General features: G+C 39.6%; 1 protein-coding gene across 1 annotated transcript; it reads left to right on the top strand.

Moving 5' to 3' along the window:
• The first annotated feature begins 1,044 nt into the window (after positions 1 to 1,044).
• On the top strand, positions 1,045 to 5,276 carry LOC104590479 (protein NETWORKED 2D-like). Its single transcript, XM_088898830.1, has 2 exons — positions 1,045 to 1,442; positions 2,112 to 5,276. The coding sequence occupies exons 1-2, from the start codon at positions 1,349 to 1,351 to the stop codon at positions 5,030 to 5,032; spliced, it is 3,015 nt and encodes a 1,004-aa protein (XP_088754956.1). The 5' UTR covers positions 1,045 to 1,348; the 3' UTR covers positions 5,033 to 5,276.
• Positions 5,277 to 26,666: the final 21,390 nt, after the last annotated feature.

A 26,666-nucleotide genomic window follows, 5' to 3' on the forward strand; every position in this document is an offset into this window, starting at 1 on the left:
CTCCCCAGATCTATCCAACGACTGTGAAGATTCTAAACTAACACGAGTCTCATAAGTGTCCAGTTTAAGGGTATTACACAGAAACACACCATAATAACATGAATCAAATATGTACTTTATTCATTTACATTAAATGTCATAATGTACATCATTTTGATTGGAGCTAAGGGCATACATTGTCTAACACTTTTGGGCTTCGGTTTCAATATTTTCTAAAAATAATTAAAATGCATGGGTTGTACTTGATTTGGGTCAATCCAATTATAGATGCCACATTTCTCTTAGGGGGCAACTTGGGTGGGTTGGGTCAGGTTGAATATTAACCCAAGCCCAACCTGAAGTCTTAGACCATGGGCTTGGGCTTAGATTAATTTAATTATGACTACTAAAAAGTTAACCTATGGATCAATTTAATTATGACTATAACCTAATTTTATATATTTACTAATATTTAAGTATTTTAAATATTTGAGTAATATTTACAAGTAATTGTAACATTTAATCATTACTAAAGTAAAATAAATAAGATAGAACAATAAGAGTGCGTTTGAATGTGGTGTAATAGTAAAAGTACATCGATGGAATTGAACACTATTCAATTTAAAGTTGTGGATCGTTGTAAATTGAAAATTGTGATTATCGATACAAATATTTACATTGATTCTATCGAAGTTGTATTTAATTACATCGGTTTTTGATGATTAAATACACTCCATCCAAATGACCACAAATATGAACCAGGGTATTTAATTAAATGGCCTGTATTTACACTCCAAACGAACACAACCTAATAGATAATATGAATAAATAATTAACAATAATTATTTTCATTAAAAATTACTAATATAATTAATTCAAATTACTAAGTTATTAATGTAATTAATATGTATCCTAATAGATATTATGATCATGGTCACAGAGGATATGAAATGGGGGATGGATACGGGCATCTAGCAACCATATATTACGAGACCATAGTCACAATTATGTGAACTAGGGAAGCCGGAAGGACACAAGAACATCTAGCAACTATACATTTTTCTGCAACCCAAGGAACGCTGATCACTAGTGGTCTTGGTTAATTAAGGTAATTAAAGTGAAAGGGTTCAGCACGTATCCCGGGCGATTTCTCCTCCCGTCCATAGCCCATGAGAGCAAGTCCACATATTCCACGTTCAGCTCATGCCCAAAGCATGACTCGTTGATCGACGTCTTAGAAAGCCGTCAACCTGGTTTCTCAGAGAGACTTTTCTTTTTCTTTTTCTTCTTCCTATTCTTTAATTCACGTAATGACTTCCCATTTTTCAGTTTTGGTGTAGAGAGAGAGAGAGAGAGAGAGAGAGAGGAGATGTTGCAAAGAGCGGCAAGCAATGCGTATTCCTGGTGGTGGGCGAGCCACATCAGGACAAAGCAGTCGAAATGGCTCGAGCAAAACCTTCAAGGTATCATCTTATTTGCTCTGCCAAACATTGGTTTTTGATTGTTTTGCCAATTTGTTGCTTTTCTTTCTTCATCGCAATTGTGGCTTCTTAGATGAATGTGAATTCAACAATCTTTATTTCACACCAGAGGAAAAATGGTTTCAATTTTTCTTCCCATGCTTTTTATTCTGGTTAACAAATTTGTATTTGGGGATATGGATTTTGGTGTTTTCTTTGTTTTTGTTCTTCTCCAAATTTCAAATGCACTAGGAGCTGCTATATCAACAACAAGATGAAGAATTTGTTGACATGAAAAAACCAGTAAAGGGAAAATAAAACTATTGAGAACCCAAAATTCAAAACTCCATATTTGTTATGTATAGAAAAAAGGGGACAACACTTATAATCTTGAGTTCACTAAACTGGAATCGTAAAACATTATTCTCTTTTCCACCACACACACACACACACACACAAGGATATTTTAGTAAGAACCTGCACAACACAGATTTCATTTATTCATCTGTAAGAAATCCAGAGCATATAATCAAAGTAAGATTGGTAATATTGATGCTTCCCAATTAACTAACAATTTTGTATTTAACAAATGAATGCACAGAAATGTTTTGTGATCATCACTTGCAAGTGGCACAAATTTATATCTCTAGTCTCTGAATTGAACTTTTGCAGATATGGAGGAGAAGGTGAAGGGCGTTCTTAAACTCCTTGAAGAGCAAGGAGACTCTTTTGCCAAGAGGGCAGAAATGTATTACAGAAAGAGACCTGAGCTCATTAACTTTGTAGAAGAATTTTTTCGGGAATACAGAGCCTTGGCTGATAGGTATGACCATATATGTGGAGAGCTACAAAATGCCAACAACACCCTTGCAACTGTTTTTCCAGAGCAAGTTCAGTATGAAATGGAAGAAGATGAGGATAGTGCTTCCGTGAAAACCTCTAAACCAACTAAATTCCCCATGAATACTCAAAAAGAAAGAGACCAAGACCCAAAACCAAATGTTCCGGAGGTTCCAAAGTTTCCAAAGAAGGAGACAAAGACCCCACCCAAATTACTCAAAAAGAAATCTCAATCCAAGAAAACAAGTACATTTACTAATACCACTACAAATAGTAGTTCTCAGATGACCAAAGTTCAGGCACTTGAAGAGATCGATAAACTCCAAAAAGGAATCTTGGCCCTACAGACTGAGAAGGAGTTTCTAATGAGTTCATATGAGAACAGTCTTGCCAAGTATTGGGAAATAGAGAAACAGATCACAGATACACAAGAGCAGGTTTGCAGATTGCAAGATGAATTCGGTGTTGCAGCTGTCATTGAGGATGATGAAGCTCGAACTCTGATGACTTCAACAGCTTTGAAATCATGCCAAGAAACCTTGAATAGGTTGCAGCAGAAACATGAGAAATGTTCTGAGGAGACAAAAGTGGAATGCCAACGAATTAACAATGCCCATGAGAAGTTAAAGACCCTGAGATGTCAACTTCTCCGTAATGAGATAAATCAGCAGATAACTGAAAAAGAAAAAGAATCAACAGGATCAAGTCCAAACCAGAACTTGGAACAAGAAGATGGCAATCTGAAACAGGAGTCTGTACGTGATAAGATCAGGGAACACTTTGATATCAACTCTGGTACGTCTCTCACAGTGTCGGAAATGGCAGAGAAGATTGATGATCTTGTTAATAAAGTCATCAGCCTGGAAACTGCAGTTTCAAGTCAGACTGCTTTGGTTCAGAGATTAAAGTCGGAAACTGATGAACTTCAGGATCATATCAGAAGATTGGAAGAAGATAAAGCTACTCGGATCAATGACTCAAACAGTTTGAGAGACAGACTAAGAGAATTGGATGCTGAGTTGAGAAGAATACAGGATCTCAACAGGAATGTTGAAGATCAAAACAACAACCTCCAAACTCACTTTATTGAAGCACGTTGTAACCTTGATCATCTTTCTGAGAGGCTGCAAAATGTGAAACCTGATGAGGAGGTTGAGATGACTAGTTCATTGCAAGAAGTAGGAAGTCTTCTCGATGTCCAACCGCCCAAAAATCTGGAAGAGCATGAAGGTGTGAGGACTCCTGCTCATGGTTTGATGAATTCAGAGGACAGGACAGGCGTGGAAGGAAAGACAGATGAGGACAGGACAGATGTCAAAAAAAAGACAGAGGAGGTTCAGAGTGATAGTCACCAAGATAAAGATGTAATTCAACCCAAGGAAAACAATAGTGTTGGTCATATTTCAGAAAAAAATGCTGACAAGAAAGAGGAGGAAACAGTTCAGAAGCTGGATCCATTGCAAGCAGAAGATCATGATATAAATGTTGAATCAAAGAAAGAGGCCACTGAGGAAGATGATCAACCAAATTGGAAGGAGTTGTTCTTAAAAGGATTGGAAGAAAGAGAAAAGACTCTACTGGCAGAATATACTACTCTTCTTCAGAATTATAGCGAATTAAAGAAGAAGCTAGCTGAATTAGAGAAAAAAAATCGAGATAGTCAATATGAGGTAACAGTGCAACTGAGAGAACTAAAAAGTGATAATGCCATGAAGGATGAGGAGATAAGGTCTTTACGTCAAAAAATAAGCTTTCGACGGAGAGGTTCTGATAAATATTCAAATCTTGGTTCTAAAGATTTTAATGAATCACAGAAAGGAAAGCCCCATGATGGGAGGGAAGTAGGAGCAACCTTTGAGTCTACTAAAATTCCAACTATGATTTCAGGCCACCAACCAGCAACAGATTTGTGTGAAGATAAAAATGTTGAAGCTGCGGAAATGACCAATAAATCCATTGTAACCAAAACCTCAGAAACTCAACCTACGGAAGAAGATGAAAATGAAGACATCAAGATGATTGTGGTTGATAAACCTCGCTCTGTTTCAGCCATTGAAGAAAAGTTCCGTGGGGACATTGATGAACTGCTGGAAGAAAACCTAGATTTCTGGTTGAAGTTCAGTAGTTCAGTCTATCAGATACAGAAATTCCAGACTACAATCCAAGATCTAAAGGATGAGTTGTCAAAATTGAAGGAAAACAAGAACCAGGAAGGGAATACAGATACGTCTCGTAAATCAGATGCCCGACCAATATACAAACACCTGAGAGAAATACAAGCAGAACTGACAGTCTGGTTGGAGCAGAATGCATTGTTAAAAGATGAATTACAGCACAGATTCACATCTCTGTGTAACATACAAGAAGAAATATCAAGAGTAGCCAAAGAATGTTCTGAAAATGAAGAGGTTGAGTTCACCAGTTACCAGGCTGCCAAGTTCCATGGAGAGGTTCTGAATATGCAACAAGAGAACAATAAAGTTGCAGATGAATTGCAAGCAGGTTTAGATCGTGTTAGAGGCCTACAGCTTGAAATAGAGAAGATTCTGTCGAATTCTGGTCGTGACTTTGAATCGTCAGGAGCAAAAAAACTTCAATTGCAAGTCAAGAACCCAACAAATCCATCTGCTATTCCCTTGCATTCATTCATCTTTGGCGTGAAGCCAAAAAAACAGAAACAGTCAATATTTTCATGCATGAATCCAGCATTGCATAAACAGTATAGGAATCTGAGAGCTGGATTTCCTATGTAGATTGCTTTGATTTGAGATTCTTTCTTTCTAGCTCATTTTATTTTATTTATTTTTGAGAGGATATATTTTTCTTTTCTTGTTTCTCATAGTTTGACTAGTTCTAAAATAGATAGAACTTGGAGAGGTGCTTTATCTACTTGTCCCTTCATCTTTTAGCTGGGAAATGTAAGTTTGCTTGTATTACTTTGACACTTAAATGAATCAAGAAATCTTGATCATGTTCCACTTCAACCTCCATTTTTATTTGACAAAAACTAAACAGAAAATGTTCTCGTAGTATGTGTTTATCATAGTTTTTAATGGCCAAGTCTGTTGTTTGTTTGAGTTTGATCATTGTAAGTCTCTTTTCTTGTATGTTACTTTGAGTTGTTTTGTTATGAGCTGGATTGAGTGCGATAGGGAGAGTTTTGTTTTGTTCAGGTTTGGGACAAGGCGGGCTATGTCCTCCCTTGAATTTTATTTATTCCCTTTGATAATGGTTAACAAAATTTGTGGCCAGTCCACCTGGAGTAAAATTTGCGGTTAAAAAAAAGTCTACTCAAATATTCAAATATATATATATTTGAATATATATATTCTTGTATGTTAGACAATTTAGTATGCCCTTAGCTCCAATCAGTTTGATGTACTTATGACATTTATTGTAAATGAATAAAGTACATATTTAATTCATGTCTTGTGGTGTGTTTCTGTGTAATACCCTTAAACCGAACACTTACAAGACTTGTGTTGGTTTAGACGTTCACAGCCAATGGGTCTGTCTGGGGAGACCTATCTTGATAAGGCTGACACTGATGTGCCGCCAAATTGGTTGGGGTGGCCTGTCTCTACCACCAGGATGAGACCTGAGGTACATGCAGTGTAGGATTAATTGAATCTATGAACTAGACCAGATTTCCAGTGTTGCCCTGGACCTTGGAGATTGATGGGCAAAATTGGAAAGTTACACCTGACTCCTAGACTCGATTCTGATACTACACTAGGTGTCTGATTGGGCTGTCTTTGATATGCCAATCAGTGAGATCCTTAGCAGGGGTCAAAACCTAGGTATGTTGGGACAGTTTGAGAATTCATCTGAGTGGGTGATCATAGTGACAGGATCAGCCCCTTTGTCGGACAAAAGTAATGATCGGGGATGCACTCTCTCTGATGGAAACCAAGACTGTTGGTAGCCGATTTCAATCGCTGAGATTTGTTTTACAAAATATATATGAAATATAAAAGTGTATATATTACGGTTTCTAACTATTTGCAAAAGGTTTTAATTTCTGGGATCCATGTGAGTTGAGAGTGCAACACTGTTCCTTGCAGCCGAGGGAGAGGTCCTCTCTTGTCAGGCAGTGTTTGATCATTATGGGCTAAGAGGTTAAGTGTAAGGCCATTGAGGGTAATACCTGATGGGCTAATCTTCCATCTGCTCACAGTCCCTACGTGTTACAAGGTGGCATGGCCCAGGGACCACTTAGGGTAAGTGTTGGGCCCATAGAGCCCATGTTATGGGTTTCAGGGGGTGCACTGTCCATAATAGTGTATTCGGCCAGGCCTTGTAACAAAGGCTGTGCTGAACCCATGTGGCTGATGTGTAGATCAATGCTTGGGTCCCACGGCATACAAGGAAGCCCAATTAGGCAGCAGTTTGGAAGGCTAAGTGAGCACATAACCTTATTGGGCCTAAAGCCCATATTGAACTGGGCTGATTTGATTAGTTAAATAAGGGGCGAATTCTGATATTAGATTAGCAGATAGGATTGGGTCTCAACCCTATCCACTCAGAGAGTCCAGATCTGAATTATTACATTCATATCTGGAAACCTCCTAATAGGATTAGGAGGGGGTTGATCTAATCTGCAGATAAGATAAGGGTTTACCCTTATCACTTAAAGGGAATTTTGATCCAAATATGATTTGGATAAGCAAATCCTAATGGGATTAGGAGCTGATCCCTTTAAGCTTATTAAAGGAGGAGGGGGCGGCAACCTTTAGAAGACATTATATTCACATCCTCTTTAGAGTTGAAATCACAGAAGAAAAAATTCAGCACCTCTGTGAAAATTCTTTCTTGTCGCCTCTTTCTTGCTGTCGCCACAAGATTCGGGCGTCCATACGATGGATATCTCATCCCTTCAGTAGTATCAGAGCCAGGTTTTGGTCTTGAACCGAATTGGATCAAATCTGAACCTGTGCAATTGGGCAGAAGGTGTTCTACCAGATTTGCATAGATATAAGGTTTTTCTGGAAAATTTGTTTCCAGTTAATGGGCGATTGATCTGAAATTAAATTTTATAAATCTGATTATTATTTAGAATTGTTCTTCATAATTTTCTTGATTTATGGGTTGTTCGTACACTTGGAGATCGAAATCTTGATTAGCGCAGGGAACCTGCGATTTTGCAGTTTCTTGATTATTTAATTACATTTGGTCTGTAAAATAATTTTTTTTTTTATTTTTAGACTGAATGTATAGGCATTCGATTTGATGTAATTGTAATAGAAATTAGGTTTTCTATTTATTTTTATTTTGGATCGAAGATGGCGGCGCAACGAAGGAGATTTCGCAGATGGGAGAATCGTTATCTGCAATTTGTAGCTTGTGAAACTGCAAACTGTGATCTAACATCTATTTTGCAAGATGGATTGTGCGAACAACCCTATCTGACTGATTCTTGATTTTCTATTATCAGTATTTAATTTTAGATTAATTTCTTGAATTAAATCTTTAATTCAAGATCAAACCTTAGACCCATTCGAACCAGATTGGTCCCAATTGGTTAGACTGAATCTAGGGTTCGATCAAGGTTGAATTCTCCCACTAATGGGCCTAAGGATTGATAATTAATTGAATATTTAATTCGGCCCAACCTGTAAAGGCCCAGTTTTAAATTGTTAAAACTACAAAAAGCCCACTTCGCAGATAAAGCTATATGGACCAAATTGATTAACCCTAATTTCGGCCCATATACCTCGATAATTTTAATGGTTAATATTATGGGCTTTGAAATGGGCTTTACAGATATTAATTGATTGGATCAATTCTTCCCTGCATGTGATGTATGAATGTGTGATGTGCTACGTTCATGGGCCATAAGTGCTTGGCCCATGCTGATTCGATAGTGGCTCTTGTGCACACCATGGCTGAATGCACATCATTGCCATGGTGTCGCTGCTAGTAATTGGATGACCTCCCTCAGTGGTGGGCCCCACACCTCCTGATGAGGATACGTGCGGAACCCTAGCCGATTTTAGCCCACCGAAATCTAGCTTTATGAAAGTCAGTGGGAGCCACTTTGGTCTGACCTAAATCAAACTAGGGCGTAATTTTTCCTTTCCCTCCAGCAAATATGAGTGCATGTGATAGGAAGATTCATATGATGAACTCTCTAAAGGCCTTTCATCATTAGCATGAGGATGGGTCCTTCAGTAATGAGGAAACGCACCAGAAAATGGGCTATCCATTTGCTGTTGGGCTTGTCCGAGTGCTTCATAAGATGATAGGGGCATCATAGACCGATGTAGGAGGGGCTTCACTAGAAAATGGGAACTCTCTCACGGTACCTTGGCGTTCACGAATATGATGGGTGAGCACTCACTGGACAGAAAGGTTTACCTGAAAATGACTCTGAACCTTGTCTGACAGAGGCCAAAGGGAAAACTCATATGATGAGTGGATATGATCCTTCACAGAAAGGTGGTGGGGTTTTGTAGCTGAAATAGTTGGCTCCATGCACCCTATGTGGTTTTCCACATTTCCAGAGACAATTCGCTATCTCCGTCACTGAGATGGGAGGGAAATCTCAAAGATAAACAAATGGGAATGGAACATGGATTAAAAGCCATATCTCTGTAATGAACATGAATCAAATTAGGTTGTGGACTAATGTTTGCTATTTTACTAGAAAATGGCTAACAGACAATTCACCAAGCTTCTTAATGACAACAAACTTAAGGGCCCTAATTACGCTGACTGGTACCGTAACCTCATGCTGGTACTGACTTTTGAAAAATTGGATAAAGTTGCCAAAAACCTCACCCCGGAGCGTCCAGGTGATCGGGCTTCTGAGGCCCGCAGAAGGGACTACCTGGAGTGGGAGGAAAAGAACTCCCTGACCCGCTGCTATATCATAGCTTCTCTGGACAATCCAATATAGAGGCAGTTCGATCAGATCAAATTGGCCAAGGACATATTGGACAGTCTGAAAACTATGTACGAAGAGTAGAATCGTTCTACTCGGTAAAAGGTCTTGAAGCAGTTCATGACCGCTCAAATGACCAAGGGACAGCAAGTGCATGACCATTGTCTTCGGATGATGGGATACATAAACAAGCTGGAAGCCCTAGGTTCCGGGCTAGACCACGTCACCAAGGTAGATGCCATTCTGAATTCTTTACCTCCGCCCTATAATCAGTTTGTCATGAATTAACATGAATAAGCTGAACGTTAGCTTACAAGAGCTCAACAATATGTTGCAACGAGTTGAGGAACTGATTCGTAAGGATGAGCCCGTCGCCATGCTTGTGGAAGCAGGCAAGCGGGACAAGAAGAGGAGGTCTAAGAAGAGACCCCAGAAAAAGGGCAACAAATCCAAGAAACAGAAGAAAGATAGGGCATCCGATGCCTGTCACCATTGTCACCAGACCGGCCACTGGAGAAGAAACTGTCCTGCCTACTTGGAATCCAAGAAAAGTAATCCCGAATCCTGTGTCATAAAAACCAATTTGTTGGTTACTTCTGCATGGTATGGTTACGTGTACCCAATGAGACACAAGTCTGAATCCTTTGAAAAGTTTAAGGAGTTTAGACAAGAGGTTGAGAAACAGTTGGGGAGAGAAAGTAAGACCCTTTGATCCAATCGAGATAGCGAGTATCTCTCTGACGAATTTAGAGACTACCTAAAGGTCAACGGGATAGTATCGTAGTTAGCTCCTCCTTCTACACCACAACTTAACGGTGTTTTAGAGAGGAGGAATAGGACCTTACTTGATATGGTCCGGTCACTTCTCGCACACTCGGAGTTACCCACATCCTTTTGGGGATACGCATTAGAGACTGTGATTTACATGCTGAATAGGGTTCCAACCAAATCGGTTCCGAGCACTCCATATGAACTTTGGAGCGGAAAGAAACCAAGTGCCAGACACTTGAAGATTTGGGGTTGTCCGGCACACGTTAAAAGAATGAGCCCGGACAAATTGGAATCCTGAACCAGTCGTTGCCTATTTGTAGGCTACCCCAAAAGTTTTATGGGCTATCTATTCTATGACCCAGGAGAACAGAAGGTGTTCTGTAGTCGGAATGCCCATTTCTTGGAGGAGGATTACATCCTGAACAATCATCGTCAAGAAGTTGTTCTTGATGAGGAGAGCTCAGGAGTAGTGGGAGATGTCCCACATGTTCCAGGTAGTGACCAACCTAGAAGATCTACCCGGTTATCCAGGCCACCAGTCCGTTATGATTATGACTAGGATAGCTACTTGGTGGAAGCCTTGACTAGTGAAGAGGATCCCGTGACTTATGTGGAAGCTATGTTGAACATAGACTCCCTTAAGTGGGTAGATGCCATGAGAGCTGAGATGGACTCAATGGAGACCAATGGAATCTGGACTCTGGTAGATCCGCCCCCTGGGGTAAAAGGGCCCCAATGGCAGGGTTGAGACCTACAAAGCTCGTCTGGTGGCAAAAGGGTACACTTAGAAAGAGGGCATCGATTATGAGAAAACATTTTCGCCTGTGGCCATGCTTAAATCCATTAGGATCCTGCTAGCTGTAGCAGCATACCATGACTATGAGATTTGGCAGATGGATGTCAAAAATGCATTCCTGAATGGAGATCTTACTGAAGATATCTACATGCAGCAACCGCAAGGCTTCATAGCTGTGGGTCAGGAACACATGATATGTAAACTAAATAGATCCATATGTGGACTTAAGCAAGCTTCTAGGAGTTGGAACATCTGATTTGACTCTACTGTCAAAACATTTGACTTTGAGCAGAATCCGGATGAGCCCTGTGTTTACAGGAAGACCAATGGGGATAAGGTTACATTCTTGGTTCTATATGTGGACGATATCCTACTCATTGGGAATGATGTGGGAATGTTGACCTTGGTCAAAGTATGGCTTTCACAGCAATTCTCCATGAAAGATCTTGGAGAAGCGTCTTATATACTGGGTCTTCGACTCTATAGGGATAGATCGAAGCAAATAATAGGATTATCCCAATATGCTTACATTGACAAAATCGTCAAAAGGTACAACATGGAAAACTCTAAGAAGGGAAACGTTCCTTTTAGGCACGGAGTTGCTCTCTCCAAGAAGATGTCTCCCAAGACATCTGAGGAGATCGAGGACATGAAGAATGTTCCCTATGCCCTTGTCGTGGGGAGCATCATGTATGCCATGCTGTGCACTCGCCCCGATATTGCTCACGCGGTGAGTGTAGTAAGCAGATTTCAGGCCAACCCAGGGCAGGAGCATTGGACCACTGTGAAATGCATACTTAAGTACCTTCGAAGGACAAAAGAGTTTTGTCTAGTATTCGATGGTGCATCTCTACAGATCCAAGGGTATACTGATGTCGATTTCCAGTCGGATCCAGATGATAGAAAGTCTACATTAGGTTATGTATTCACGATAGGATCGTGTGTTGTTTGCTGGAAAAGCAACAAACAGGGGTCCACGACAAATTCCACAACCGAAGCTGAATACATTGCTACAAGTGAGGCTGCCAAGGAAGCCATGTGGGTGAAGAAGTTCATCCAAGAGTTGGGAGTAGTTCCATCCAGCACATCACCCATCCCGTTGCTGTGCGATAACAATGGGGCCATTGCTCAGGTTAAGGAGCCACGAGCCCACTCGAAGTCCAAGCACATCGAGAGGAAGTACCACGTACTGCAGAAGATTGTTGGTAGAGGGGACATCCTGATTCAGAATGTAGCTTCAGTTGAGAATGTTGCAGACCCATTGACTAAGCCACTCACACAGAAAGTGTTTGAGAAGTACGTGAAAAGTATGGGACACCGGCTTATTCCAGATTGGACCTAAGTGCAAGTGGGATCTGTTAGAGAGTTTAGTATGCCCTTAGCTCCAATCAGTTTGATGTAGTTATGACATTTATTGTAAATTAATAAAGTACATATTTGATTGATGTCCTGTGGTGTGTTTCTGTGTAATACCCTTAAACCGGACACTTACAAAACTTGTGTTGGTTTAGAACGTTCACAGCCAGTGGGTTGTTCTGGGGAGACCTATCCTGATAAGGCTGACACTGATGTGCCACCAAATTGGTTGGGGTGGCCTGTCTCTGCCACCAGGGTGAGACCTGAGGTACATGCAGTGTAGGATTAATTGAATCTATGAACTGGGCCAGATTTCCAGTGTTGCCCTGGAACTTGGAGATTGATGGGCAAAACTGGAAAGTTACACTTGACCCCTAGACTTGATTCCGATACTATAGTAGGTGTCTGATTGGGCTATCTTTATATGCCAATCAGTGAGATCCTTAGCGGGGGTCAAAACCTAGGTATGTTGGGACAGTCTGAGAATTCATCTGAGTGGGTCATCATACTGACAGGATCAGCCCCTTTGTTGGACAAAGGTATTGATCGGGGATGCACTCTCTCTGATGGAAACCAAGATTGTCGGTAGCCGATTTCAATCGTTGAGATTTGTTTTGCAAAATATATATGAGATATAAAAGTATATATATTACGGTTTCTAACTGTTTGCAAAAGGTTTTAATTCCCGGGATCTATGTGAGTAGAGAGTGCAACACTGTTCCTTGCAGCCGAGGGAGAGGTCCTCTCTTGTCGGGCAGTGTTTGATCATTATGGGCTGAGAGGTTAAGTGTAAGGCCATTGAGGGTAATACCTGAGGGGCTAATTTTGCATCTGCCCATAGTCCCTAGGTGTTACAAGGTGGCATGGCCCAGGGACCACTTAGGGTAAGTGTTGGGCCCATAGAGCCCATGTGATGGGTTTCAGGGGGTGCACTGTTCATAACAGTGTATTCGGCTAGGCCTTGTAACAAAGGCTGGACTGAACCCATGTGGCTGATGTGTAGATCAATGTTTGTGTCCCACACCATACAAGGAAGCCCAACTGGGCAGCAGTTTGGAAGGCTAAGTGAGCACATAATCTTATTGGGCCTAAAGCCCATATCGAACTGGGCTGATTTGATCAGTTAAATAAGGGGCGAATTCTGATATTAGATTAGCAGATAGGATTGGGTCTCAACCTTATCCACTCAGAGAGTTGAAAAAACTTGATAGCTATGAATATATAACCCTAGCAAGTGCACTAGTTATCAAGTAGTATAAAAATATCGTTCCCACGGGGATTTAACAAAATAAGTATTAGACCCACAGTCTTCCCTAATTATTTGGACAATCGAAATTCAGATTTGAGCAAAAACTACTGGAAATAAAAACTAGAAAAAGAAAATAAAAGCAAGGGTGATTACTAACCGAATATGCAATGGATGAAATCGCTAGGACTTTTAGGTCCACCTAACCAATGTAATGAATATTATTGGATTCGATTAACCAAGATTATTTGCCATTCCCATAAGCTGAGGTCTTTCCAATTTTATTTAATATTCTCTCTCAAGATATACTAAAACTACGTTCATCAGGTAACCCTTTGATCTCTCAACTAGAGCTCTCAAGATGGAAATGCATTAAGTCCAAGGAAAATCATTAAGTTTAGATGAATCATGTATATATATCTCTATATACCATTCAATTCACACTATGAATTATTCAGTCGATTATGTGAATTCCCCTCTCGATTCATTCACATAACACAAATCAATTAAGAGGTGGCCAAGCTCTTAATTGCATTAAGCACAATAATTCATAGACTATATGGAAATCACAATCTTGGATAAATCATAAAGATAAAAATATATTCACTAATATAGTTAGGCTTTCCACAGCCCTAGCAAGAAACAAATCAGTTCATGATAAGAGAAGCAAACAAAGGGAAAGAAAGAACTCTTGAATTCGCCCATGGTGTTGAAATCTCCTCTTCTTGCCGCCACCTTCTTCTTGAAGTTTCTTGAATTCTTGATCACCTTTCCTCTGTTTCTTGACTTCTTTTCTCCTCTCTTGACTGATTGCTCAATGCAATTCATGATACCCTTGGGCTGGTGCGCCCAGCTCTCATATAGCTTACAAATTCTTGGAATTATCTCAAGAATGGATAACCCAACCTTGATCCAAACTCCTCCTATCCTATCCTATCTTCTCTCCTCTCTCCTTATCTAAACTTTTCTTAATCTTTCTGGAATTACATTTAGAAATTTAAATCTAAGAGGACTCTTGAATTCTTGAATTCGAATGGGTTACTTTAATATCTTGGGCCGCGTCAATGTTCTTTTGCGAAATGGGCTTCAGCTGGGAACTGGGCCTCACTACGAAAGTGCTCCATCTTTGGGTCCGGATTTGACTTTGATGTAATTCGAATCTATGAAAGCACAAAACATGAAATTTGTAGCTTTATCTCTTATCTTTCCAGTAGATCTTGAGTCAGCCCAATCGGAGGTCGGATATGAAAGTTAGTCCCAGATTACTGATCGCTGCCGAAACTATGAAAAACCCATCCGATTAGCCTTTCTTTGCTCCTAATGCCTTCTTTCATGCCCTGAATCAAAATACAAGAGATATGAGTCCAATTAGGTGTTAATTAGGTATGAAAGACAAAATAATTGGGGATAAAAATGTGATAAATTCTACCCTCATCAAGAGTCCAGATCTGAATGTGATTCAGATCTGGAAACCTCCTAATAGGATTAGGAGGGGGCTGATCTAATCTGTAGATTAGATAAGGGTTTACCCTTATCACTTAAAAGGGAATTCTGATCCAAATATGATTTGGATCAGCAACTCCTAATGGGATTAGGAGTTGATCCCTTTAAGCTTATAAAAGGAGGAGGGGCGACAGCCTTTAGAAGACATACATATTCACATCCTCTTCTGAGCTGAAATCACAGAAGAAAGAATTCAGCACCTCTGCAAAAATTCTTTCTTGCCACCTCCTTCCTGTCGCCGCCACATCTGCCAGTTCATTCTCCTCTTGTCAGTAGGAGTGATAAAGATAGGATCTTGATATCAATCCTTTGTGAAAGGGCTGATTAGAAATAGTGCTCACGTGCCATCCAGCTGATTCTTGCGAAGGATCCAGTTCTTGTGAAGAATGTTGTTGATTCTGCTCCATCCTGCACTGCGCCATCTTCAGTGGGAACAGTTTTTAGTTTCTTCCTTGGTCGTGAACACCTCAATTGGGAGATACTATTTCTCCGTATCAGGTATATCCCTCTCCTATTGCTTTTGTTTAGATCTGGTTCAGTTCTTGGTTCAAGATTGATCATTGAAAAATATGATTTTTCTAAAATAGGGAATACGATTCCCAATAGGATGGTGAGAAATTTTTGAAATTCACCCTTTCTATTCCGCAAGATTCAGGCATCCATACGATGGATATCTCATCCCTTCAATATATATAGCTTAATTCCTAGTTTGTGGTCCTATTAGAGATTCCCCTAGTATGATTAACCATTCCCCCTCCACAAAGGTCCCATTTGAGAAAACTAAAAATTGATGTTTTTTTGGCAGATTAGTGACTAGAACTAAGTAGTTTATACAACTATATTATACTCTGGTTGCAGCTCTTATATTTGTCCCAGGTAGTCGACCCAAGAGAAGGTTGAATTGGGTAGTTGAAAAACTTTTCTCCTTTCTTGACCTAAGCCCTTCTACAGAAAATGTATGCAAGAACAGAAGGAATGAAGGTTGTATGTGTGTTTATGTGAATGCAATGGAAATAAAATGCAATCAAACAAACAATAATAAACAGGAAAGTAAGATTATAGAAAAGATAGAGTACCGGAAGAATTTTTTTGGCCAACCCTAGCCTATGTTCTCTACTTAGGATCCTTCCGGAGATTTCCACTAAAACAACCAACTATCTTCCCAAGTACTAGTCAAACCTTTACAACCCAATAGGACTCATCCGTGTGCTTTCTAAATCTGGATAGACATTCTTAATTCTATCCCTACCAACAACTTGGTGTTAACCTCTTGGAACATCCATAAATATGAATGATAAAGTAGTATAAACTTAGAAGATACAAATAAAAGCCTCTAACTAGGAAGATATAAGCAAATACAAGAAAACTAATATCAATAGCAAGTGAAACAAAACAATAATAAGCTCAACACATCAGGAGATTCTCAAACCACTGTTAGAAACATATAAGCACTACCGGAGAAATGGGCATTAGCAGCAGTTTTTTAGCTTGCACATGGGTGACTGTTGCTAGAAATTTCAAGTCTTTAGCGGCTGTCATCTAAAACTGCCACTAAATACCAGATTTACCACTGCTACATTAAACCCCACAAAATTTCACAGGCTTCCCCCTCCCGCTCTTCTATTTTCTCACCCTTCCGTAATCCTGCTCCCTCTCTCTCTCTCTCTCAATCGACCATTTTCTCATCCTTTCTATGAGAATAATAAGAGAGAGAGAGAGCTGTGAATAATGGTCGAATGAATAATATTCGACTCTCCTTGCTGATTTATATAGAGTACAAGAATAGTGAGTTCTATCTGATTTAGGATAGGTTAGATGTAATCCTAATTAGGATAAAACTTATCTTACTAGTATAAGTTTATCCTTTACAAAGATAATCTACAGGGATAAGGGTTATCTACAAGTAGGAGAAGTATTTTCAGTACAAGATGAAGTAGGAGTCTTGGGTGCATGCGCCATGCACCGGTGCACATGCATGTGCCATGCACATTATCGCTTAAACCCCCCCCCCCCTCAAGAACAACCGGGGGAGAAACATGAGCTTGTGACAAAGAACCTCGAATTGTGGAAGACCGAGGGGCTTGGTGAGAACGTCTGCTATTTGATCAGCCGAGGGTATGTACCGTACTTCAAGAAGCTTATCTGCAATTTTTTTCCAAATGAAGTGAATATCCAACTTGATGTGTTTAGAGCGAGAATGAAATGCAAGATTATTAGCAAAAAATTTAGCCCCTATGTTGTCACACCATATCAAAGGAGTTGGGTAGAGGGAGATACCTAGTTCTTGGAGTAGCATTTGAAGCCACAAAACCTCAGCAGCCACAGAAGCTAAGCTGCGATATTCTGACTCAGTGCTTGAGCGAGCCACTGTAGGATGCTTTTTGGAGATCCAAGAAATTAAATTAGAACCAAGAAACACACAATCAGCATCAGAGTAAGCAACAAGAGAGAATGCATGACATGGTAAGAGAAGCAAACCATAAGTAATTGTTCCTTTTAGATATCGATGAATCCTCTTTGCCGCAACCCATTGGATAGTAATAGGAGTTTGCATGAACTGACATACTTTATTCATAGCAAAGGCAATTTCCTGGATGAGTAATAGTTACGCATTGGAGAGCACCAACAATACTGTGGAAGAAAGTTGAATCAGCGAGAGGTTCCCTTTCTGATTTGGTGAGCCGAGTGGAGGTAGACATAGGAGTGGAGAGAGGTTTGGCATCATAAAGTTGTGTTCGATGCAGAAGGTCATCAATATACTTGTGCGGAGATAGATGAAAACCATTGGACGATCTATGAAGTTCAACACCAAGAAAATAATGTGTAGAGCTCAAATCTCAAAGAGAAAACTAAGAGGCAAGATGCGGAATGAGAGTGCTAGTAGAAGATGAAGAAGATCCTATAATGATGTTGTCGTCTACATAAACAAGAACTAAGAGAGATTGATGGAAAGAAGGGAATCACACAACCTTGTAAACCATGCACAAAGTGCCTATTTCAAACCATAGAGAGATTGATGGAGTCAGAAAAAATGTGATGGGAACCTGGGATCAAAAAACCCAACTAGTTGCTTCATATATATCTCCTTTGAAATGTTACCATGTAAGAAGGCATTGCTAACATCCAATTATCAAACATCCCAATTAAAAGAGACTACAAGAGATAATATTATGCGAATTGTAGCTTATTTGACCACAAGGCTGAATGTCTCATCGTAATCAAGGCTAGCTTCCTGAGAGTAGCCCTTGGAAACATGGCGAGCTTTGAAACATTTAACTGAAACATTAGGCTTACACTTGATTTTAAAAACCCATCTATTGCCAATAATATTTTTATCAGGTGGGGCCAAGACGAGAGTCCATGTTTAATTTTGAAGTAAAGCCCTATACTCATCTATCATAGCAAGAACCCAGTGAGGATCCTTGTGAGCTTGAGAATAACAAGTTGGCTCGGATTTAGGAAGGGTACTAACAAGTAGGGCATACTTTGGATTTGGTTTGAGTATACCATGTCGAGCCTGAGTGGTCATGGGATGCAAAGAAGAGGTAGGCGGTAAGGCAGAATCAGTAGATGCAGCATTGGAAGGTGGGGACACAACATCCTGAGGCAAAGATGGAGAAGATGAAACCTCACCTGGCGATGTGTTGTTAGAAGTAGCAACAAGAGAAGGAGCCCCAACCGGAGGAAGTGGAGTTGATGATGGAGGTGATGCAGTATCAGTTGCATTAAGAAATGGAAAGGAATCCTCATTAAAAATAAAACTGCAAGAGATAAAAATCAGTCTCGTAGAATGATGCAAACAAACATATCCTTTGTGAGAATTAGAATACCCAAGAAATACACATGAAGAGCGAGGTTGTAACTTGTGCTTATTATATGGCTGAACATGTGGAAAGCACTCACACCCAAAGGCACAAAGTTCGAGGTAGTTTGGAGGACGACCAAATAATTTCTTAAATGAAGAGCATGATCCAAGAACCAAAGTAGGAAGCCGATTAATGAGATAGGTGGCAGTGGAGAAGGACTCAAACCAATATTTAGGAGGAACCCCAAGATGAATCATAGAGCAAGACCTGTTTTAACAATATGGTGATGTTTGCACTCAGTTCGCCCATTTTGTGCATGTGTATGTGGACATGATATACAGCGAGAGATACCCACATGATTAAAATAATTCTCAAAGGTCTTGAATTCAAAGCCACCATCACTTTGAAAATATTTAATTTTACTATCAAACAACAATTCAACATTGGCTTTGAATTTCAAGAATACATTAAATGTCTCAGATTTGCAAGTAAGAGGAAAAATCCAACTATAACGACTGAAATCATCAACAAAAAGAATATAGTAATGATAGCCAAAAGCAGATGTCACTAGAGAGGGTCCTCATAAATCACAATGAATTAATTCTAAGGGAGAATTACTAATGGCATGATTCCTGGAAAAGGGGAGTACATGATTTTTGGCTATTAAGCAAGCTGAACAAAAATTTAAATCATCACTAGGAACTACTGGTAAATTCTGAGAAGAGATCATTTGTTGAGTCACTCTAAGAGCAGGGTGACCCAATCGGTGGTGCCAAATTGTAGGGCTGGCATGAGTACCTACAAATGCAGAAGGGGATGAAGCAGGTATCTTGAGTGGGAGACAAAGCTAATACAAACCATCCTTATTCGGCCCTTGAAGAAGTATCATCCCGGTGCATTGATCCTTCACAAAAAATTCATGAGGATGAAATTCAAAGTAGACATTATTATCAGTAGAAAACCAAGCCACAGATAAGAGATTGAAGGAGGTCTGGGGAACATGTAGAATATTATTCATAATCAATGATCTAGATTATAAAGCAGAAACAGTAGAAGAGCCAAAATGAGCAATCGACAAACCTGAATCGTTGCCAATAGAGACACGGTCAGATCTATCATAGTCAGAGTGTATTTGCAGTTTATTCAGATCTGAAGTGAGGTGATGTGTTGCACAAGAATCAAGAAACCAAACATCTGTATTCTGCTTGTAACATACTGATGCAGCCAAAAACGCCAGGGGTTGTGGTCATTTAGGGTTCTTCAAACTATCAATATTGCAAGCAGTTTCCGACTGTACCTAGTAGAATGATTTTGTCCTCCACAAATTTGGCAGGGATTATTGCTATATTTTGAGGGCTTAGTAGATCCATTACCCATTTGCAGTAGATCAAATTTATTATATTTCTTGGAATCCTTACCTTTAGAGGCAAGATTTATTGAAGGGGAGCTGGCCTGTGTAGATGAAGGTACTGAATGAAACAAACAATTTTCATGAGTGAGAAGCATACCTTGTAAGCTAGCAAACAATAACTCATCTGTTCAGGTAATGGTTACTATAGAGAAAGTATCATAGTCTGGATCGAGGCCATTGAGGGGATGATGAATTAACTACGAATTTCTCAGGGGCTCACCAATTGCAGCTAGCTTGTCACTAAATACCTTAAGTTTTTGTAGATAACTAGTCATGGAAAGATCATTTTTTCGGAATGCTCCGAGTTTGATTCTGAGACCAATGACACTAGCTGTTCCTTACCCAGACATCTCTGCATGTTTTGCTTCCCACTGTTAGACAGTGTATGCCCTTAGCTCTAATCAGATTAATGTACATTATGTCATTTATGAATAAAGTGCTTAATTGATTCATGTGATTTGGTGTGTTTCTGTGTAATACCCTTAAATTGGACACTTATGAAACTTGCGTTAGTTTAGAATCTTCACAGCCATTGGATAAATCTGAGGAGATATATCCTACCAAGGCTGACACTGATGTGCCACCAAGTTGGTTGGGGTGGTTTGTCTCGGTTGCTAGGGTGAGACTTGAGGTGCATGCAGTGTGGGTTTTCTTGAAACTCTGAACCAGACCAAATTCCAGTATTGCCCTGGACCTTTGAGATAGATGGGCAAAATTAGAATGTTACACCTGACCCCTAAACTCGATTATTGTACTGCACCAAGTGTCAGATTGGACTATCTTTGATATGCTAATTAGTAAGATCCTTAGAGAGGGTCAAAACCTGCGTATGTTGGGACAATCTAAGAATTCGCCTGAATGGGTGATCATAGTGATAGGATCAGTCCCTTTTGTCAGATAAAGTGAATGGTCGGGGAATGCACTCTCTCTGATGGAAATCTAAACTACCGACAGTTGATTTCAAAACATTGAAATTTGTTTTGCAAAATATATATATATATATATATATATATATATAATTATTATTTCAAAATGTTTGCAAAAGGTTTTAATTCTCGTGATCCGTGTGAATAGAGAGTACAACACTGTTCCTAGCAGCCAAGGGAGAGGTCCTCTCTTGTTAGGCAATGTTTGATCATTATGGGCTGAGAGGTTAAGTGTAAGACTATTGAGGGTAATACCTGATGGGCTAATCATGCATCTGCCAACAGTTCTTGGGTTTTCATAAGGTGGCTGGATCTAAGAACCATTTAGTGTAAATGTTGGGCCCATTAAGAGCCCATGGGGATGGGCTTAGGGGATCACTATCTCCTACAGTGAATTCGGCCAGGCCTTGTAATAAAGGTTGGGCTGAACCCAAGTGGCTGATGTGTAGATTGATGTAAAGGTCCCATGCCATACAAAGAGAGCCAACTGGGCAGCAAGTTAAGGAGTAAGTGAGCACATAAGCTTAATGGGCCTAAAGCCCAATTCAAACTGGGCTTAAGTTAGTTAATTAAAGGGGCAAGATCTGATTTATAATCTGATTAGGATTAGCTAAAGGATAAGATAAGTCTTATCCATTTAAGAGTCCAAATCCAAATATCAGATTTGGATCAAGAAACTCTCTCCTAATTAGATTAGGAGGCTGATCCAAAGAAGACTATAAATAAGGGGTGAATTCCTCAGTTTAAACACATATCAATCTATAGAGTTCTCCCTTGTTCTTGCTGCCCCTACCCAATTTGATCTCCACTTGTGGTAGAGATCAAGAAGTGTTCTTGATATTGCTTATTGGTAGAAGAAGCAATCTGAAGTCATGCTCACTAGCCCCTGTTTGATTCTTGCTGAACAATCCTGGTTCTTGCTGAAGAGCCATCCTACTGATCCAGTTTCAACACACACTTTGTCATCTTCAGTGGAAGCGGGTTTTGGTTTTCTCCTTGGGCATGAACACCTTCACTGGGAGTTACTACTACTTCATATCAGGTATATCCCTCACTTCCTAATGGTTTCAGATATGGTCCAGTTTTGTTTCAACAATGATCGTTAAAAATGCAGTTTTCTAAAATAGGGAATAAGATTCTCAGATGGGAGAGAGATAAATTTTTGAAATTTTGCCCAACCTTCCTACAGGGTTCGAACATCCATATGATGGATATCTCATCCCTTCAGTGGTATCAGAGCCAGATTCACATTCTTGAACCAAAATCAGATCTGATCTGAACCTGCACAAATAGGTAAAATCGGTTCTACCCGATTTGCGCAGTTAGCATTTTTTCTGGGAAATCAGTTCCCAGTTTTGGGTGATTGATCTGAAAATTAAATCTTTAATATTATATTATATATTTAGAATTGTTCTATTTATGTTTCTTGGATTTTGGGCTGTTCGTATGAAGGAGATCAAAATCTTTCTACGGCACAAGAAATCTACGCATCTGCGTTTTCTATTCATTCTTGGTCTGTAATTAATATTTTTTTAATTTTAATTTTAGATAGAATGTATAGGAATTTGATTATGATGTAATATTAATAGAAAAATTAGTTTTTCTATTTTATTTCATTGAAGAAGAAGCTAGTTCGCGTGAAGGAGAGGATTTGCGCAGATAAGAAATCTACAATCAGTGATTTACAGAAATTGAAACTACAAGCGGTGACTAGTTTTTCTTGCAGGTTTGGATCCACATGAACAACCCATTGATATTCGTTTGCTGATTTTGATTGTCATTTATCTACGGTATTTAATTTTTCAGATCATCTTTTTGAATTGGATCTTGAATTGAACATCAAACCCTAAGACCCATTCGAACCAGATTAGACCAAAATTTCCTTCATGGGCCGAGGGATTGATGGTTAATTGCAAGATGCAATTTAGTCCACATTTGTAAAACCCAGTTTTAATTTGTTAGAACTGCCTTAGCCCAACTCAGCATAAATGCTATATGGGCCAAACTGCTCTTTGTAGTTCAGCCCATATACCTAGATAATATTAATTGGTAATATTATGGATTTAAATGGGTTTTAACTGTGGGTTTTATAGTTATTTAATTGATTAGATCAATTATGGATTTCATGCATGTGATGTATGGATGTATGATGTGCTATGTACATGGGCCATACGCACTTGGCCCATGCTGATTCGATAGTGGCTCTTTCATACACCATGGCTGAATGCACATCACTGCCATGGTGTCCATAAGATCATTGGATGATCTCCCTGCATGATGGATCCCACATCAGCTTCCTCCTCAAGACGAACCGTGCGGAACCCTAGCCATTTAGTGCCCATCTAAATCTGGCTTTATGAAAATTAGTGGGAGCCACTTTGGTTTGACCTAAATGATACTATGGCGTAATTATTCATTCCCTCTGGAAAATATAAGTGCATGTGATAGGGAGATTCATATGATGAACTCTCTAAAGGCCTTCCATCATTATCATGAAGATGGGTCCTTCAGTCATGAGGAGATGCACCATAAAATTGGGCTATCCATTTGTTGTTGGATCTGTTGGATTGTTTCATAAGATAATAGGGGCGTTATAGACCGATGTGGGAGGGGCCTATCCTAAAATGGAAGACTCTCTCACGATACCTTGGCGTTCACGAATATGTTGGGTAAGCACTTACTGGAAATGGCAATGAACCTTGTCTGACAGAGGCCAAAGGGAAAGCTCATTAGATGAGTGAATATGATCCTTCACAGAAGGTGGTGGGGTTATGCAGCTGAAACAGTTAGCTCCATGCACTATATGTGGTTTCCCACATTTCCAAAGACATAATTTCGAAGTCTTCGTCACTGAGATAAGAGGGAAATCTCAGAGATGAACAAATGGAAATGGAACATAGATTTAAAGCCATATGTATTTAGTAAACATGAATCAATTTAGGTTGTAGACTAATAATCTGCATTGCCTTTTGTCGAAAATGGCAAACGGACAATTCGCCAAGCTGTAGGACTATAACAAACTTAAGGGCCCATAATATGCTGACTGGTATCGCGACCTTATGTTGGTATTAACGTCCGAGAAATTGGACAAGGTTTCTAAGAACCCTACTTTAGATCATCCGGGTGATAGGGCTTCTGTGGCACATAGGAAGGAGTATCAAGAATGGGAAGACAAGAATTCTCTTGCCCGGTGCTACATCATAGCCTCCCTTGACAATCCGATACAGAGACAATTCGATCAAATCGAAGTGTCCAAGGATATCCTAGATAGTCTGAAGACAATGTATGAAAAGCAGAATCGTTCTACTCGTCAGAAGGTCTTGAAGTTGTTCATGACTACAAAAATGACCGAGAGCCAGATGGTTCATGACCATTGTCTCAAGATGATGGGTTACATTTATGAATTAGAGGCACTCGGGTCTGGGCTAGATCATGTCACCAAGGTTGATGCCATCCTAAATTCCTTTCCTCCCTCATTCAATCAGTTTATCATGAACTACAACATGAATAAGCTGAATGTTAGCCTTCAGAAACTCAACAATATGTTGCAAAGGGATGAAGAACTAATTAAGAAGGATAAATCGATAGCCATGCTTGTTGAATGTGGTGATTCGGGTAAGAAGAAGAGGAGGGCAAAGAAAAATCCTTAGAAAAAGACTAGCAAACCAAAAAAGCAAAAGATGGGAGTGCATTAAGTCCAAGATTATTTGTTGAATGGACTCAATTAACCAAGATTATTTGTCATTCCCATAAGTTGAGGTCTTTCCAAAGTTATTTAATATTCTCTCTCGAGATATACTAAACCTACGCCCATCAGGTAGCCCTTCGATCTCTCGAGTAGAGCTCTCAAGATGGGAGTGCATTAAGTCCAAGAAAACCATTAAATTCAGATGAATCATGCATATATATCTCTATATACCATTCAAGTCACACTATGAATTATCCAGTCGATTATGTGAATGAATGTGAATTCCTCTCTCAATTCATTCACATAACTCAAATCAAATAAGAGGTGGCCAAGCTCTTAATTGCATTAAGCACAATAATTCATAGACTATATGAAAATCACAATCTTGGATAAATCATAAAGATAAAAATATATTCATTAACATGATTAGGCTTTCCTCAGCCCTAGCAAGAAACAAATCAGTTCATGATAGAAGAATTAAAGCAAACAAAGGGAAAGAAAGAACTCTTGGATTCGCCCATGGTATTGGGATCTCCTCTTCTTGCCGCCACCTTCTTCTTAAAGTTTCTTGAATTCTTGATCCTTTCTTGATTGATTGCTCCTTGCTTCTTGATTCCCTCCAGAGATTGAGTGATGCCTTAAGCTAGTCCACCCCCTTCTTGAAGTTTATCTTAAAAGAATAGAAAGTCCTATTCTAATCCTACTCTTATCTCTTTATCTAAGAATTTAGATCTGGAAGGATTCCTCTCAGTTTCTTGTTCTTGGATTCGTATTAAACCTCCTCTACGAATTGGGCTTCAGCCAAGCTTTTCTGCAAGTTGGGCTTCAGCTGCGGATTGAGCCTTCCTACGAATTTGCCTCGACTTCAGGCCCAGATTTGACTTCGATGACGGCCGAATCTGCGAAAGCCCAAAACATGAAAGTTGTGGATTTTTTTCTTATCTTTCTAGTGAGTCTTGAATCAGCCCAATCATATTTCGGATACGCGAGTTAGGCCCAGATTACTGAACGATGTCGAAACTATGAAAAATCATCGGATTTGTCTTTCTTTGCTCGTGATGCCTTCTTTCATGCCCTGAACCGAAATACAAGAAATATGAGTCTAATTAAGTACTAATTTAGTATAAAAGACAGAATATTAGGGGATAAAATATGATAGATTTTATTCTCATCAAGACACTTAAAGATTTGGGGTTGTCCGACACATGTTAAAAGAAATAGTGCTGACAAATTGGAATCCAAAACCAGTCGTTGCCTATTTGTTGGTTACCCAAACGACTCTGAAGGTTACTTTTTCTATGGTCCAAAATAGAAAAAAGGTGTTTTATAGTCGAAATGCCCACTTCCTAAAGGAAGATTACATCCTAGATAATCATCATCAAGAAATTGTTCTTGATGAGGAGAGTGTAGGGGTAGTGGGAGATGTCCTACCTGCTCCAAAAAATAACCAACCTAGGAGATCTACCCAGGTTTCCGGGCCTCCAGTTCGTTATGGTTATGACCAAGAAAGTTACTTGGTGGAAGCCACGACCACTGAGGAGGATCTCGTGACTTATTCAAAAGCTACGTTGGACATAGATTTCTTGAAGTGGGTAGATGCCATGAGAGTGGAGATGAACTCAATGGAGACCAATGGAGTCTGGAGTCTAGTAGATCCACCCCCTGGGGTAAAAGCAATTGGTTGCAAATGGATCTATAAGAGGAAGAAGGGCACCGATGGTAAGGACCTACAAGGCTCGTCCTATGGTGAAAAGGTATACTCAGAAAGAGGGAATTGACTATGAGGAAACCATTTTGCCCGTGGTCATGCTTAAATCCATTAGGATCCTGTTAGCTGTAGTAGAATACCATGATTATGAGATTTGGCAAATGGATGTCAAAACCACGTTCTTGAATGGAGATCTTACTGAAGATATATGCAGCTGCTGCAAGGATTCATTGTTACAGGTAAGGAACACATGGTATGTAAACTCAACCTATCCATATATGAACTTAAGCAAG

This window comes from Nelumbo nucifera, chromosome 2, assembly GCF_055504915.1.
Source record: "Nelumbo nucifera cultivar China Antique chromosome 2, China Antique-T2T, whole genome shotgun sequence".
NCBI classification, from domain to species: Eukaryota; Viridiplantae; Streptophyta; class Magnoliopsida; order Proteales; family Nelumbonaceae; genus Nelumbo; species Nelumbo nucifera.